Raw genomic sequence first — 14,082 nt, forward strand, 5'->3', positions numbered from 1 at the left:
GTAATATGATCCAACTCCATAAAATGAACAAGTACTGTCCGGGTATCCTAGAGCCGACCGCTGAACTCCTATTCCAAAGAAAAAAGCCACAAGTCTTGTTGTTTCACAACGACTTCTCCATCTCTGTGATATAGAGTTTAATATGCGACTCCAGCTTGAGGTATTGGTCGTGGGCTGATTGTATTTCGCTCTCAATATTCTCCTTGAGATCGGCCATCTAAAGTAAGGTTAGCAGGGTTCTCACAAAAATAGTGACATTCCAATCGTACCTTCTTCTCTGTCTGCTCAATACGGATGCGCCTCCTCTCCATATCGCGCTGCTTCTCCGCACGCTCTTCGCGCAGCTGCTTTTGAACATTGCGGAGCTCTTCCATGCGAGCCTGCGCAATCTCAGCCTTCTCATGCGCATTTCTGCGGAGTGACTCGATTCGATCGTTCAGACGGGAGAGTTGTCGCTGTAGCAGATGTTCGGTCTGCTCTACCTCTCGTACGCTGTTGCCTCTGTCCGAGATAGCCTCTTTATTCCGAGCGGCATGTGATTCCTCCTCGTCTTCCTTCTGCAATTCCGTAGAAATTTCATCGAGCAATTTCACACAAGCTTGCACGTCATTCGAAACCACAGTGAATGTATCTGAGGAGGTCTGGAGCGCCCTAGCTCGCTTTTCCATCGCATCAATCTGTGCCTTCTCCCGCATCAAGTTCTCTGCCAACTCGGTCAGTGTCGATTGTAATGTCGCCGGAGATTCAAGGACATAGGGTCGAAGTTTCTCGGCTTCTTGTCGGGTGCGAACGGTCTTTTCGGTCTTCTCTTCCAGTTGTTGCTGTCGGCGCGATCGCTCGGATTTGACTCTTTCGAGATGGTCTGCCACTCTTGTCTGCTCCCGACGGAGCTCCAAAAGACGGGCTTTCAGCTCGTCATTTCGGGCTACCTTTTCGCGCACCTGCGTCTCATTGGCCTGTTGGTCTCGTCGCATCTCCGCTAGGCGCTGCTCCATTTCTTGATTTTCGATGTGTAGGGTCTCGATTCGTGATTTAGTCTTTTCGGTCTTGTTGAAGTGCTCGTCAATAACGGGGGCTTGGGATTCGCGGAACCGGACGAAGTTAATGAGATAAGAGAAGATCTTAATCAGTCGGTCGTGAGTCGGTTTGGTCAGGTCGGTAAAAGTAAAGTCGTTAACACCGCACTTGTAGTCGTTGTAGTTAGTTGATCAGCCATTTCAACCCCCATTGAAGCGCGCAGGGGCTAGATACCTCAGCAAGTAGCTTCCGGACATTCACGAAGAAACCCATGAGGTTTCGCGTGTCGTTGGGAACAATGTCAGGATAGTCGCCGCAGATATCTTCAGCTGCCACATGCATAGCAGGCTCGACAGTTTCGCGCGTAGTGTTCATTAGGAGCTCTGCGAACCATTCGAAGACCATCTGGATCTGCTGGGCGTTGGGTTTGGCGAGGTCCGAGGGACTGAAAGGAATTCCGATATCGTTGATACATCCTGCGATTTCTTTATCTGGCTGCGTTTTGTTAGAGATGGGTCTTGCCACAGTCGCAACTTAGCTGCTCTCGGGTGTAAAAGGTGTAACTGACCAGGCGCATCAATGCGTCATTATCATCTTCCTTCTTGCGCCGATTGTGAGGCTGCTGGGTGCCAGCCATGCTCATGCGATGGTTGTACGCCATAGCTTTGGACGTATGGAACGATCGATCTGTACCTGAATCCAAAAGGTCAGACGAGAGTGGTGGCTGGATAGGTCGAGACCGAATGTTGTTGTGAGGTGCGGACTTTCTCGTCCCAAGTAAACAATCCGCCCGCCCGTCCACATCGGGTTAGTCCCAACCGCCGAGGGGCAGAATGCAAACACGACAAACCTTTCAAAGAAATCATGACTCTTCCTTCGCTTCGTGAGCTCCTTTGTACAGACATCATGGCGACAACTACTGAGAGCACGCCCACAGCCGGCGCAAAGCCGTTTGAGTAAGTCTTATCTTCCTGCCGAAGCTTTTTCTCACTGCTAACCCTCCCTGTAGCATCGTTGCGACGTACAATGAGCTCCTACGCTCCGATCCCGACCTTACCATGCCCATCGCGGCTATTGAAGCTCTCGTGCTGCTTCTCACACATTCACCATCCTCGACAATCTCCGAAACCCTTGATCTCCTGGCACAATCTACCGCCCACCTGAAAAAAGCCATCCCCAACCCAATTGGTCTCTCGGCCGGAACCGATCTCTTCCAGCGATACTTGATTACCACATTACAACGACCCGGGCAGCTGGGGCCCGCTGGTGACTTCAAAGCTATCCGAACACATCTTCTGTCGAACGGGCGACTGTTTATTAGACGCGCCAAGGAAAGTCGTGAAAAGATCGTGGCATTTGGACGAGGATTCATTCGCGATGGTTGCACAGTACTCACGAATGGTGGATCCAGAGCTGTCGCGTCTCTGCTACAGAAGGCGGCCGACGAGGAGGGAGGCCCTTCAGCGGTCCGTTTCCGAGTCATTTACGTCCTGTCGTCCATCAGCAAGAAAACAGCAGAGGCATGTGGTGAGCCGGAGGGTATGGAAACAGTGCGTGCGCTGAGGGCGAAGGGCGTGCCGGTGTCGACAATCCCGGAGTCAGCGGTGGCATACGCTCTCGGAAAGGCGGATATGGTCATTGTCGGTGCTGAAGGTGTTGTGGAGAACGGAGGTATCGTGTCCCGCATGGGTACCTACCAAATCGGCCTGCTGGCCAAGGCTATTGGAAAGCCGTTCTACTGTGTGGCTGAGAGCCATAAGTTCGTTCGTCTTTACCCGCTTGGCCAATATGACCTGCCCATCGAGCAGCACGTCATTGATTTCAAGTCTGAGGAAGACATTGCCGAACAAAGCCAGCAGCCGGTCGATACAGGTGTCGACCGCCCGGTTGAGTTGGAATCAGTGGACTTTACTCCTCCGCATCTCATTTCGGCTCTGATTACCGATAGTGGTGTTCTGACACCTAGTGCAGTCAGTGAGGAACTGATTAAGATTTGGTTCTAGAAAAGTACACGGGCAATGGGTTGCTGCTTTATGGGAGCTTAGCTTATTATCTCGCTGAGCAGATACAGGATCGGTCGCCACGCACGAAAATTGGCGCACCTGTCGGTACTTCCGCTCGTAGTAGCAGCCGCTTTCGCCGGGAGGTCCCATGTCGATATGTGACGTCCATGGCAAACAGAAAATCCGTGGAACCTTCGATGTTTGTATTTTTTAAGACACGGAAGGCAAGAACATCATCGCAGTAGTGGACTAATTTCACCGATATGGTAAGATTGTGGCTCTTCAAGCTCGGTACCAAGCGTAAGAGAACACTGTAGAAATTGACTACACGTTCGGCTTGGCCTGTCCGATGCACATCGAGTAAGCGAAGTTCGTGGCCGGTACAGTAGCACAGTGTGCCTTGTTGGTAGAGGAAATCGGTCCCGTAGGCCAGGATAGAGATCAGGTAAGGGCTCGCGGTGGCGACCGCTTCGTTGATATCATAGTAATGTGAAATAGCGTAATGATAGCCTGTCCCGGTACTAGCTGCCTGCTGGCCTTCTTTGCTATAAAGCATCCCATTCTTTGCATTTCAGTAGGTGTTAGCTGGGGGCCCGAAGAAGAAAGGAGAGAAGGAAGTGTGAAGTACCTTTACGATCTTTCGAGAGATATTCACATTTCGCATTGCCTCGCGAAGGGCATGGTTAACTCGATTGAGATGAATGTAGTCACGATAGTCCAGCAATGTAGCTACCTCATGGGGGATATCGAAGGGGAGATTATCAAGCTGAGGGCCTAACATGGTCAGCGCAGTAATATCAGCCCGGTAAGTGTCGGGAGAGGGTAGAATCCAGTCGCGAATTTATACCCGGCTGCGGAATTGCAGGATGGTCGTGCAGCTTTAGTCTGGTTTCTAGGTCCCGCGAAAATGGTCCATTAGATCCCTTCGCTCGTAGGCCAATGCCCCTTCCGTATAATCTGATAGAGGGGCCTTTCCACGCTGATAAGCGCTCTGTTTAAAGAATTTTCCAGGCGGGCATCACTGAGAGAGTCAGGGGGCTCTCAAGTAAGTTTGTATATACGATTTTATATGACATTACCAGGTCACCACGGGTTCTTGAAACTCAACCAATTGAATAAAATCTTCTTGCTACCCGAGCACGCTTTTTGCAGCAGCGTGTTCGACGAGAAGCCGAAGGGCAAATGAGGGTTCTTGAGAGCTCCTGTATAGCTGAACATAAGCTAGTCGTGCTTGGAAGGAGCTCCAAATGTATCTGTTACATTTTGACTTCTATAAACTTGCTCTTAGATTGACCACATATTTAATCCATCCGCAAGCGGAAAATGTTCTTTCGGCAAAGCCGCATCGATATGACCTAGCCTCAACGCTCATTAATAGATCTTTCAGGTGCTTTACCGTTGGAAGCAGTGTCGGATCTGTGGTTGTTTGCCTGATCATGATTTCCATCGCATGTGCACCGTTGAAGGGGCCGATCGTGGTCACTAGAGCGGCCTCCAATCCTAGAAAATTGGTGCCGGCCGGACTTGCACCAAGCTGGCTTGCGCAATCACCTTTAAAGAAGCCTACGTGGCTCTTCAACGAAAGTAATGTGGACCGGCTCTGGCGATGGAACGATGGTCGACGTGACTTTGGTTGCCGTCTGATTGCTGATGGCGATCGTATTACCGAATTTTTCGCAAGCCATGATCGCGAGGACTTGGACATTGTCACTCGTTGCAGCAGCTATAACTCCTCTGAAGACAGAAAAAACCGACTGTGAGCTTTCGCTGAGACTCCATCCCATTTGAATCGCTAAACCTGCCATCTTGAGTTTTTTGCGTCTGGGGTGGAGACAGGGTCCCTTTGAGCTCATCGAAAAAGAGGGGAAACCGTGGTCCATCGTACGAACTGCTCTGTCGGGAGAACGAGGACTGCATACGATAGCTTGAAAAGAAGGGAACCCGTGGTCTATCGTATGAACGAGGAAACAGGACATCGGAGGATCGTCTACATCGTGGGTATTCTCGCTAGTGCGAGAACCGTGGCAGATCCTAGGACGTAGGAGTTCGGGAGACCATGTGTATCGTGGAGTATCCGCGTACGAAAATATTGGCATCCTGTGTACCCTTTTTTTGCGCCTCTTGCCTCGGCGAAACGCTGACGATCAACCGAGACGCCAACGAGCGCCCCACCTAGTGAATATTCTACCAACAGAGTATTCAGTCGAGGGAAGATTCTGATAGGTATAATTTTTTCACTTCTGAATATTATAGAATCATATTTTTGTGTGCTACCTAAAAAAAAAAGAACCGATGAATATTTTGTTCTGATAAATTTAAACTAGGGTTAAAAATACATGTCCTTAAAATCATTACCGTCATATTTTATAGGCTCTTTATATTACATACAAAAATCTCTCATCATGCTGATTTCCCCTATTGTGATAAGTGGTATTCACAAAGTACTTTAGTATACTGTCTTGCTGTACTGTATAACTCTCCGCCCAGAGGTGTCTAGTACATGCAGCAATGTGGAGATTCTAAGGGGCATGCGATGTAACTAACATGTGTCAACTCAAAGCGCTTATTGTATAATGTATTTGCGAGGAATATCGGAATATGGCATTGGGATTGTCTTAATTTGGCCGAAACGAAAAAAAGGTTCTAGCCCACAACACCCACACAATAGTATTCTTTGAGCCAGAAGCTGCTCCCGCAGTTTTTCCCATTGGTGCCCAAAACGGAATTCCACTTATAAAGCTGAGTAGGCGTGATATTGTTGTCCTTTGCAAAATCTTCACAGCCTTGGTCATCCGCCGGTGTGGCATACTTGTTGCAGTTATCCACGATTCCTGTCTGTGTTGGGCCAGGCGCAATCACAGTAGTCACAGTTGAAGATCCGGTCACACCTACGCAGTAGTACTCATTCGCCCAGAAGGAAGTACCACATGACGCGCCATTTTTGCCCAAAACACTATTCCATGAGTATAACTGAGCCGGACTGATGTTATTATCCGCCGCGAATCCCGCGCAGCTACCGTCCTTCGGGGCTTTCGCGAATTTGTCACAGTTAGGGTCGATACCGGCTTGGGTCTCGCCTGGTGCGGTCACGGTTGTCTTGCTTGCGCTGTTTGTTTTAGTCGCTGTTGAAGTCGATGTGGTTGATGTTTCACTAGTTGGCGTGGAAGCAGTTTCGGATGACCCATCGTCACCACCACCTCCTCGTTGACCGTTACCAAGATCCCCATCATCGCCTAAAGGAGGCGGCGCGAGAACATATCCCCCCCCCTGGTGCACTACCAGAAGTGTTCTGTTAGCCACTATTTGCGCATTCAGAAGTAATAATAGAAATAATGAAGGAATAAAGGAAATATGACAAGAAAAAAGGTACTATACTCACCCCACGCAAACATATTGTCCCTGAGTAGGTGCGTCACACAGACCCAATATGTTGATATTCCATTTGAGGAATTGTGTGAGGGTCACGTTTCCAGCTGCTCCTTTCGCGATCGATGGACTAGGACGTCACAAATCAATTTATACCCAGAAAATTAGCGAAAAAGAAAGAGATCTTACCAGCTATCACCACTCGCGACCTTATACAAGTCACATCCCTTTGGAAGGCAAGCCGGATGAGAGAAAGAACACGATTCACTCTGGGAATATGCTTTAAGATCACCAGTGGTGACATTGTACTGATCAGAGAGATCGTCACATCCTGAGCCTGTTACCTGCTGGCCATAGCAAGTCGGTCCTGAAGTTGATGTGGCTGTAGGAGTAGCATCAGCCGTCGTTTTAGTAGTCGATACTCTCGTTGGGATCGTGGAATAGGTAGGTATAGCGCGTACGGTGATATCGGGAATGCTTGTAGAACAGACATCACCGATATCCTGCAGCTGATCCACGAGATAGTCGGAGTAAGTGTTGTTTGGCAAAAATGGACCGATCACGCGCTGGTAGAGTCTTTGAATAAAGCAATCATTACACAGCTTTTTGAGTAGGTTAGAGATTATCCAACAGTATCTAAGATGAAAATTCAATTTGCAACTTACAATATCGTCCTCGTAGAGATTGGCCAAACGAGAATAAGGCGAATCCAGATATGAGCCATTGCTTGCACAACTAGGGTCGGTGGGCTCCTCTGAGCAATCAGGACTGTAAGGAATAACTCCTTGCCATTGTTGAGATTCAATCTGGCACCAAGTGTCGTTCTTGGTAGATGGTATGCACGCCATATTCAGTCCATCAACATGCTGAGCTGTCACTGTATCCCAAGGAAGCAACTTTCCGTACGATGGGTAATACTGGCCATCACAGGCCCCGGAGACCTCAAGATCCCAGTATTTTGCTGCAGTAGAACAGTTGCCAGCGCAAAGGGCCGTGACGTTGTCTTCTTCCCACCAATAGTTATCCACATTAAGGGCCATATGGAAGAGGGTTGAGTCACATTCCGGAAGAGTAGTGTTTCTAAAAAATATTTGATTAACATCAATAAGCTGGAGATGCAATAAAAAAGTACTTACAGTGCTTCCATACACTCGAGAGTTATGTTGAAAAATGACGCCAGCGCTGTGGTATTCGCCGCTGGGTATAGATTGAAAGCCATTGCGTGCGTCGGTATAGCAGTTAGGCCAAAAGCCCACCACATCCAGCTTGCTCGCATGATTTCAACGGTTTCACTTAAGGAAAATCCTTCATTCGCCTTTTCACTAGCGACCGTCGGTGGTGGAGGAGTTTATGTATTTTTCCTACATCAATTTTGATTATTTTCGTTCGAAGGTCGCTCTGGCCAACGTGGGAAGTAATTTACGAGAGTGAAACCGAGCCCGAGTCGTCCCGCCCGTAAACACATTACCATGTCTGTTGTATGTAATTTGACACTTCCCGAGCCCCAGGTCTTGTTTTCGAGCTCGGGTAGACCCTGAATGGGCATATGAAGCGCTTCCAACCAATTGGAAGCAGACGGATACTGTTCGGACCCCTAAAAACATCCGATGGGTCTAGTATGTATCGTGGTAAAAGGAGAGATGCAGTAACATGAGCGCTAAGCATTTCGAGGCTGACGGTTCCTTTTAGACACTCTTGGCGCGCGGGGCTTTTGCCTCAGTGGGGCACAAGTCATGCACTTTGCTCCTATTTTCCTCCCCGACTCGACTCGATCTATGACTCCCTTAGTTCTGCTCTCTACGTTACATTTGCCTAGTGGCGAGTTCCGAGCAGACCATGGACCCTGTATAGGGCCCTGTCCCTGCAGCAGCCTGCATGCGCTAGCCAGCCGTTCCGGTGCTCCTCATCGAACTTCTTTACAAACGCCACACGAAGTCTTGACAAACGGGGTCGTATGTATGTGTAAGCTAGTTTTCATGCTTCTAGAAGCATGCAAGCCGAAAAGCCAACACCAAGTCGCAGTATTCAGCTTGCCTTGGTCATTTCAAGTTGATATCGAAGAGTATGGTGTGAACTACTAGGATCTGAGACATCGCGAAGCCCCCAACATTGTTAGTTCCGTTGTCTAGTCTTGGCATAATTTCGCCCCTGCAGCCCATATATAATCCATGAGCTTAGCGAGTCTTAAGTCCCAGCCTACAGAGAATTGGTTTTAGTCTAGTGCGGCTTTTGTTTCAAGTTTCGCCGGAAACCCTGCATTTCTAGTATAATTAGGTAACTTCTTTCTCTATCGCCACTCAACAACCCATGAAATCAAGTAAATATCTCTCAATGCTCCTCGTTTAGGAGATTAGTATGCACAATAAAGTGGGCCCAGCAGGGTAGTTCCACCTGAAAGAGGATGGCTTCAACCCCCCCTATGTCGGCTCTGTCGGGATTTCAATACTAGTACTTATACGTCGTAATTCACAGAGCTAGTAACATGTCGGGAGATAGATCACGGAGGCCATTTTGCCGGAAGCATATATAAACTGCTCAGCTTCATCGTAGTAATAGTACCGCGTCCTTTCATCTTAGGGGCTTCACCAGCTCAGAATCGAGAAAATATGAAAAGCATACTGGCAGCTGCTCTCATATGGAGCATTTTCATTGTTGCTGCTTCCATCAATCTTGATGACAACTCAACCTCTCTCGCTTTCTCTGAATACTCGCTTCTCGGTGCCAACTTACCAGAAGGAACATGCAACAGCGATACGCCATGTGTGAATTCTGCTTGCTGTGGTACTTCTGGTATCTGTGGCTATAGCCCTTCTGAATGTGGAAAGGGAAACTGCACCTCGAATTGTGATGCAAAGGCACAATGCGGACCATACGCCAAGGAAGGCTCTAAGACATGCCCTTTGAACGTCTGCTGTTCGAAATTTGGGTAAGTCTCATACTGGAGCAAGGTTCTTTCTGTCTCGGAATATCAATTGATTATAATTTAGCTGGTGCGGCTCGACGGATGAATTCTGCGACGATGGCTGCCAAAAAGGCTACGGAAGTTGTGGGGATGTGAAAAGACCAGGCTGTGCCCCAAATAACGGATATTTCAAACGCCAGATTGGATATTACGAGTCCTGGGCCAATTTTCGAGGTTGCCAGAAAGTCAGTCCGAGTGATCTAGACTTAGATGGATACACACACATCAACTTTGCCTTTGCACTTTTCGACGAAGTGGAGGTAGACGGTGAATTCGGCACAAAGAAAAATTCCTTCAAGATTGCTCCTATGGGTAGTCATAGCGAGGATTTGTACTCGGAATTTACTGCCTTGAAGAACGGGCGCAATGGTCTGAAGACCTGGATATCCATTGGAGGCTGGGCATTCTCAGACCCAGGCCCTACTCGCCATGCTTGGACGAAAATGACCTTAGAGCCTGCCGACCGCGACAATTTCATTGAAAGCCTGTTTGACTTTATGGTGAATTATGGATTTGATGGGGTTGATTTAGATTGGGAATACCCGCAGGCCTCTGACCGAGATGGTTATGAAGGGGATACTGCAAACTACGTGGCGCTTGTCAATCAAATGAGAGCCGCATTTGGTCAAAGATTTGGAATTTCTGTGACATTGCCGGCATCTTACTGGTATCTACAGCACTTTGACGTTGCTGCCATGGAGCGTTCCGTTGACTGGTTTAACCTCATGTCCTACGATAGTGAGTACATTGCTATTACGAATGAGGTAAATCCCAATCTAACGCGACTATAGTGCACGGAGTCTGGGACAAGTATTCTCGCAATATCGGGCCATACATTGCCCCGCATACAAATGTTACTGAGATAGACCTTGGACTGGATCTACTATGGCGTGCTGGGATTGATCCTGACAAAGTGGTAATGGGACTGGGGTTTGTATGATTTTATCTCGTTCTTCTCCTGTTACACTTAGTGGGCTAACCTTGATGATTTTAGTACGGCAGAAGCTTCAAATTGGCAGATCCTTCCTGCAATATTCCAAACGGGGTCTGTCAATTCGTCTATGAAGATGGTGTTGGAGCTGACCCGGGTGGCTGCTCTGATGCGTCAGGAATCCTCAATCTGGCTGAGATCAACGAGATAATCCAATCCAACAACCTAGAGAGTGAGATCGTCCTCGCCAAAAAGGCAGCCGTCAAATGGATGACATGGAACACCGATCAGTGGGTGTCTTTCGATGATGCAGAAACACTTGATATCAAAAAACGTTTTGCAATGAGCCGATGCCTGGGCGGGACAATGGTAGGACATGAACTCAAATAAGCCTATATCGCAAAGATCTTCAATTGACGGAACTTTAGGTGTGGGCCATGGATCAAGTTGACCAAATGAAAGACACCGAGATCACACAACCTATTATGAACGACGAACAGCTCCAGATGAAAAGATATTTGGAACGGAACGATGCTGCTCAATCCGCATGTTTTATGTCAGAATGTGGCGAGCGATGTCCAAGCGGAACCAACCGCGTCACCGGAATGTCTGGCTCACAGAGTCTCGTGGGCACATCGCTCAATGAGTGCGATACCGGGCTTGGACGAAACCTGTGTTGCGCAGATGGCACTATGCTTGGCACTTGTCAATGGCGAGGCTATAGCGGCTTAGGAATGCCTTGTTTCAGCGGTTGCCCGGTTGACGAGACGGAGCTAATCCAGAGCAATCGCTATCGTGAGGAGGAATCTTTTGGAGAGTCTGAATGTCCAGGAAACACTTATGCCAGTTATTGTTGTTCTGACTTTCTAGCACCACCTGGCGGGGTCAATTCTCCAGTAAGCAGCAGCCAGGACGACGACGATGATTCTGACGACCCGATACTGGCTCAATTTGGAGACCAGGCAAAGGCTCTGGCAGAGGCGGGTGCTGAGCAGGTCGGATTAGACCTGTTGGCAAAGTCACTTTGTACAGGGATTGTGACTGGCATCGAGGTGCTTATTGATGCAGCAGAGCTAGAGATTCCTATTCTTGGTATGTAACTATTCCCTGCGTAGCACTAGCCGCGGAAGTCATTGCTAACTTTTGATTTAGGTGAATTTGCAATCGGTCTTGAATCTGTGGTAGAGCTCTTTGCCAACCGATTTCTTATCAAATTATGCTCCAAGCTGGTCGAAAAGGAGGGGAAAGCGGCAATCAAGGCCATTGAGAACAAACTGGAGCCCAAGAGAGTGACGAAGAAGCCGACCCAGACACGACCTCCAAAGTCGCAACATACACCAGCAAAGACGCGAAACGAGGACCGCGGGTGTAGCAACAAAAGAGCCGATAATCCTAACTGTAAAAGACGCAAGAAGTCTATGCGGACAACAACAGCAATCTCGGATGAACTTCACGGACGTACAACGCGTACTATAACGCTCCGCTGCCCTGAGTACCCTTGGCCATGTTGGCACTATTCTTCTGTGATTAGTGTCAATCCGGGCCATGAGTATGTGACCTGTCCTTACGGCCCTCAGCCAGCGGAAAAGCGCCCGATAGTGGATGTATGGAACGTTGAGCATGATCGATCGCTCGCCGAAATTGGAGATTCTTGCGAGGCTGATGAATGGCCTCCTCGAAAGTATATCGAGGTCAATGACGGCTATGAATTTATAGAGGGACATGGGAAGCGGATTCCAAAGGATGACAAACAATTCATTCGATTTCTTGACGGGGACAGAATAGGAAAGCGGGATCAGCGTTCAGAGGCTGTCCGAAGAAGCACCCAGCAAACGATGTTTCAACATCGATCAGTCTGGAAGCTCCTCGAGTGGCGGGAGGCAACATGTATACAGAGTGGACTCAGGTAATGGCAGTCTTCACACGGGTGATTTTCTCGGTCGCGTTTGAGGATTTTGTCGATCCAGGAGACGGGGATGATGGTTTGACTCTTAACAAGTGTGCAAATCTGGAGGGTTTTGGTTCCAAGACAAAATACCCCGGGTATGCGCTTCTGAACAGAGATTCATGGTTTGACACACACCAAGGTGAGGTCAAATATCAAGAGCTTTACAAAAACCCGAACAAAAAGGGCAAGCGGGACTCTTTCCTTGGTCCCGATGAGATAGCCGTGGTCGGATCTAACTCGAGCCGGAGAGCTACAGATGAGGAGCTTCACAATGATTTTGGATTGATTCGATGCAAAAATGATTGTGAACAGGAGCTTGCCGCGATTGAACAGGTCGAGCCTCATATAACGGTTTTGCGCCCTCCGAGCTCGATACCTGCACCCGCCGTGGCCTTGGTCACTTCTGTATCAGCCTCTGTCACGGACAATAGCGCAACGAGTGAGCGACTTGGCAATTTCGATAGTACATATTTACCTAGGCAGACACAGGCATAGGAAGCCATCTCAGGCCAATTGAAATTGATCTTGGATTGTAGGTATTGCGTTAATTACCATGACCAATAAGTGATTTGTTTTGACAATCCTCGAATCCGCCTTCGTATATGATAAAAAGATCAATGGAACCTAATTTAACCCCTTTCCCGGAGGGCCTCCCGTCTTTCGAAATCGTAGTAGAATGCCTCCAACGCTCCCTGGCATGCCTCTCGGTCAAACGAGTCCGGCCACCCGTGTTCGAAATAGATTTCGCGCATTGCCTGTTCATCGAATGAGAACCATCAAAGCGAATGTTGAGCCTAGAAACTGGCAATCTCGGCATAGAATGACCTACCTTTGCCTCCGCAGAGCCCCACTTTTCGTCGTACCACTCATATATCGTTGGCCACGATCCCACCTTCTGAACATGCGGGATCCAATGAAGATTTTGAAATCTCTGCTTATAGAACTCCAAGCGGTCAACCAGTGGCTCAGTCTCGTCTTCACATTCAACACGCCAATACCGCGGATCATCTTTAGTATAATCTGGGTCATATGTCCATCCATCTGGCCTGCGTTCAGTTGCTGTGCCTATAACGTATGTTAATAACTTGAGAAGGTGATGAAAGGTTATTTAGACAGAGCAGTTCGAAGGTTCATACCATCTGATGTATCGAACATCAATGAATAGCCATTTCTCCCTGAGTCTGTAAGGTTGATCACCCACGGAGGGATCCCAGCATCTTTTGGTATAGCATCTTGATAGTGAGAAGGCTCTTGATTCACATAATCACATGCTCTGGTCTCTGGTCTTACAAGCCATTTTTCGCGCCTAGAGTCTAGATATGGTAAGTGACGAAGCAATTCAATCACCTCATCGGTCTTCCCAAGGGAGGCGAAAGCCTCATTCTCCTGAGTAATATGTGGCCATCCCTCAGGTGGAGGGTAGAGGATGTCGGTCGGCTCGACAAAAAGCAGAGTGGTAAGAGATTCATAAAAGGCCGTCACCGCGGCGATTGTCACCTCGCGGTTATATGTTGACGGACTTTTGAGTCGAGGGTCTGGAGGCAGTTCCATTTTCGTCGTCCACGTTGGTGAAAGATGGAAGTAAAATACTCTGGGCAGTGGGGTAATTTATATACGACCCTCTGGCTCACAATACACTAGGGCGGTATCGTGTGTGTCGGAACAGTAATGTACGTCCAATCAGGTCCATGGATTGTTGTCTGATTCTTGTTATGTTCGCTCGCTCACATACTAATTTGTATGCGACCGACCATGACTAAGGCTCTTGGCTAAGTTACAATGATACATTCTGACCATGCCTTACAATACCAATTCCCCACTGATACCGACAGTGTGTTACTGTAGATATTCTTCA

General features: G+C 48.3%; 8 protein-coding genes across 8 annotated transcripts; 4 read left to right on the forward strand and 4 right to left on the reverse strand.

Moving 5' to 3' along the window:
• Positions 1 to 103: 103 nt before the first annotated feature.
• nuf2 (kinetochore-associated Ndc80 complex subunit NUF2) lies at positions 104 to 1,821 on the reverse strand (the record flags this gene model as incomplete). The annotated part of the gene is made up of 5 exons (XM_057101041.1): positions 104 to 217; positions 270 to 1,184; positions 1,252 to 1,512; positions 1,586 to 1,704; positions 1,758 to 1,821. The coding sequence occupies 5 exons, from the start codon at positions 1,819 to 1,821 to the stop codon at positions 104 to 106; spliced, it is 1,473 nt and encodes a 490-aa protein (XP_056960671.1).
• Positions 1,822 to 1,923: 102 nt separating this feature from the next.
• N7533_004392 (translation initiation factor eIF2B subunit alpha) lies at positions 1,924 to 3,020 on the forward strand (the record flags this gene model as incomplete). Its single annotated transcript, XM_057101042.1, has 2 exons — positions 1,924 to 1,973; positions 2,027 to 3,020. 2 exons carry the CDS (start codon positions 1,924 to 1,926, stop codon positions 3,018 to 3,020), a joined length of 1,044 nt encoding a protein of 347 aa, XP_056960672.1.
• Positions 3,021 to 3,066: 46 nt separating this feature from the next.
• On the reverse strand, positions 3,067 to 3,801 carry N7533_004393 (F-box domain protein; the record flags this gene model as incomplete). Its single annotated transcript, XM_057101043.1, has 2 exons — positions 3,067 to 3,582; positions 3,649 to 3,801. The coding sequence occupies 2 exons, from the start codon at positions 3,799 to 3,801 to the stop codon at positions 3,067 to 3,069; spliced, it is 669 nt and encodes a 222-aa protein (XP_056960673.1).
• Positions 3,802 to 4,456: 655 nt separating this feature from the next.
• N7533_004394 (uncharacterized protein) lies at positions 4,457 to 4,780 on the forward strand (the record flags this gene model as incomplete). Its single annotated transcript, XM_057101044.1, has 1 exon — positions 4,457 to 4,780. One exon carries the CDS (start codon positions 4,457 to 4,459, stop codon positions 4,778 to 4,780), a length of 324 nt encoding a protein of 107 aa, XP_056960674.1.
• An 883-nt stretch (positions 4,781 to 5,663) lies between these two features.
• N7533_004395 (LysM peptidoglycan-binding domain-containing protein) lies at positions 5,664 to 7,605 on the reverse strand (the record flags this gene model as incomplete). Its single annotated transcript, XM_057101045.1, has 5 exons — positions 5,664 to 6,295; positions 6,443 to 6,516; positions 6,576 to 6,988; positions 7,052 to 7,466; positions 7,523 to 7,605. 5 exons carry the CDS (start codon positions 7,603 to 7,605, stop codon positions 5,664 to 5,666), a joined length of 1,617 nt encoding a protein of 538 aa, XP_056960675.1.
• A 1,387-nt stretch (positions 7,606 to 8,992) lies between these two features.
• N7533_004396 (uncharacterized protein) lies at positions 8,993 to 10,669 on the forward strand (the record flags this gene model as incomplete). Its single annotated transcript, XM_057101046.1, has 4 exons — positions 8,993 to 9,312; positions 9,374 to 10,086; positions 10,140 to 10,282; positions 10,343 to 10,669. The coding sequence occupies 4 exons, from the start codon at positions 8,993 to 8,995 to the stop codon at positions 10,667 to 10,669; spliced, it is 1,503 nt and encodes a 500-aa protein (XP_056960676.1).
• A 65-nt stretch (positions 10,670 to 10,734) lies between these two features.
• Positions 10,735 to 12,189, forward strand: N7533_004397 (uncharacterized protein; the record flags this gene model as incomplete). The annotated part of the gene is made up of 2 exons (XM_057101047.1): positions 10,735 to 11,371; positions 11,432 to 12,189. The coding sequence occupies 2 exons, from the start codon at positions 10,735 to 10,737 to the stop codon at positions 12,187 to 12,189; spliced, it is 1,395 nt and encodes a 464-aa protein (XP_056960677.1).
• Positions 12,190 to 13,331: 1,142 nt separating this feature from the next.
• Positions 13,332 to 13,778, reverse strand: N7533_004398 (uncharacterized protein; the record flags this gene model as incomplete). The annotated part of the gene is made up of 1 exon (XM_057101048.1): positions 13,332 to 13,778. One exon carries the CDS (start codon positions 13,776 to 13,778, stop codon positions 13,332 to 13,334), a length of 447 nt encoding a protein of 148 aa, XP_056960678.1.
• Positions 13,779 to 14,082: the final 304 nt, after the last annotated feature.

The sequence above is a fragment of the Penicillium manginii genome (genome assembly GCF_028828005.1).
Source record: "Penicillium manginii strain IBT 31320 chromosome Unknown utg000004l:1.0-7231830.0:1.0-7236170.0, whole genome shotgun sequence".
In the NCBI taxonomy this organism is placed as follows: Eukaryota; Fungi; Ascomycota; class Eurotiomycetes; order Eurotiales; family Aspergillaceae; genus Penicillium; species Penicillium manginii.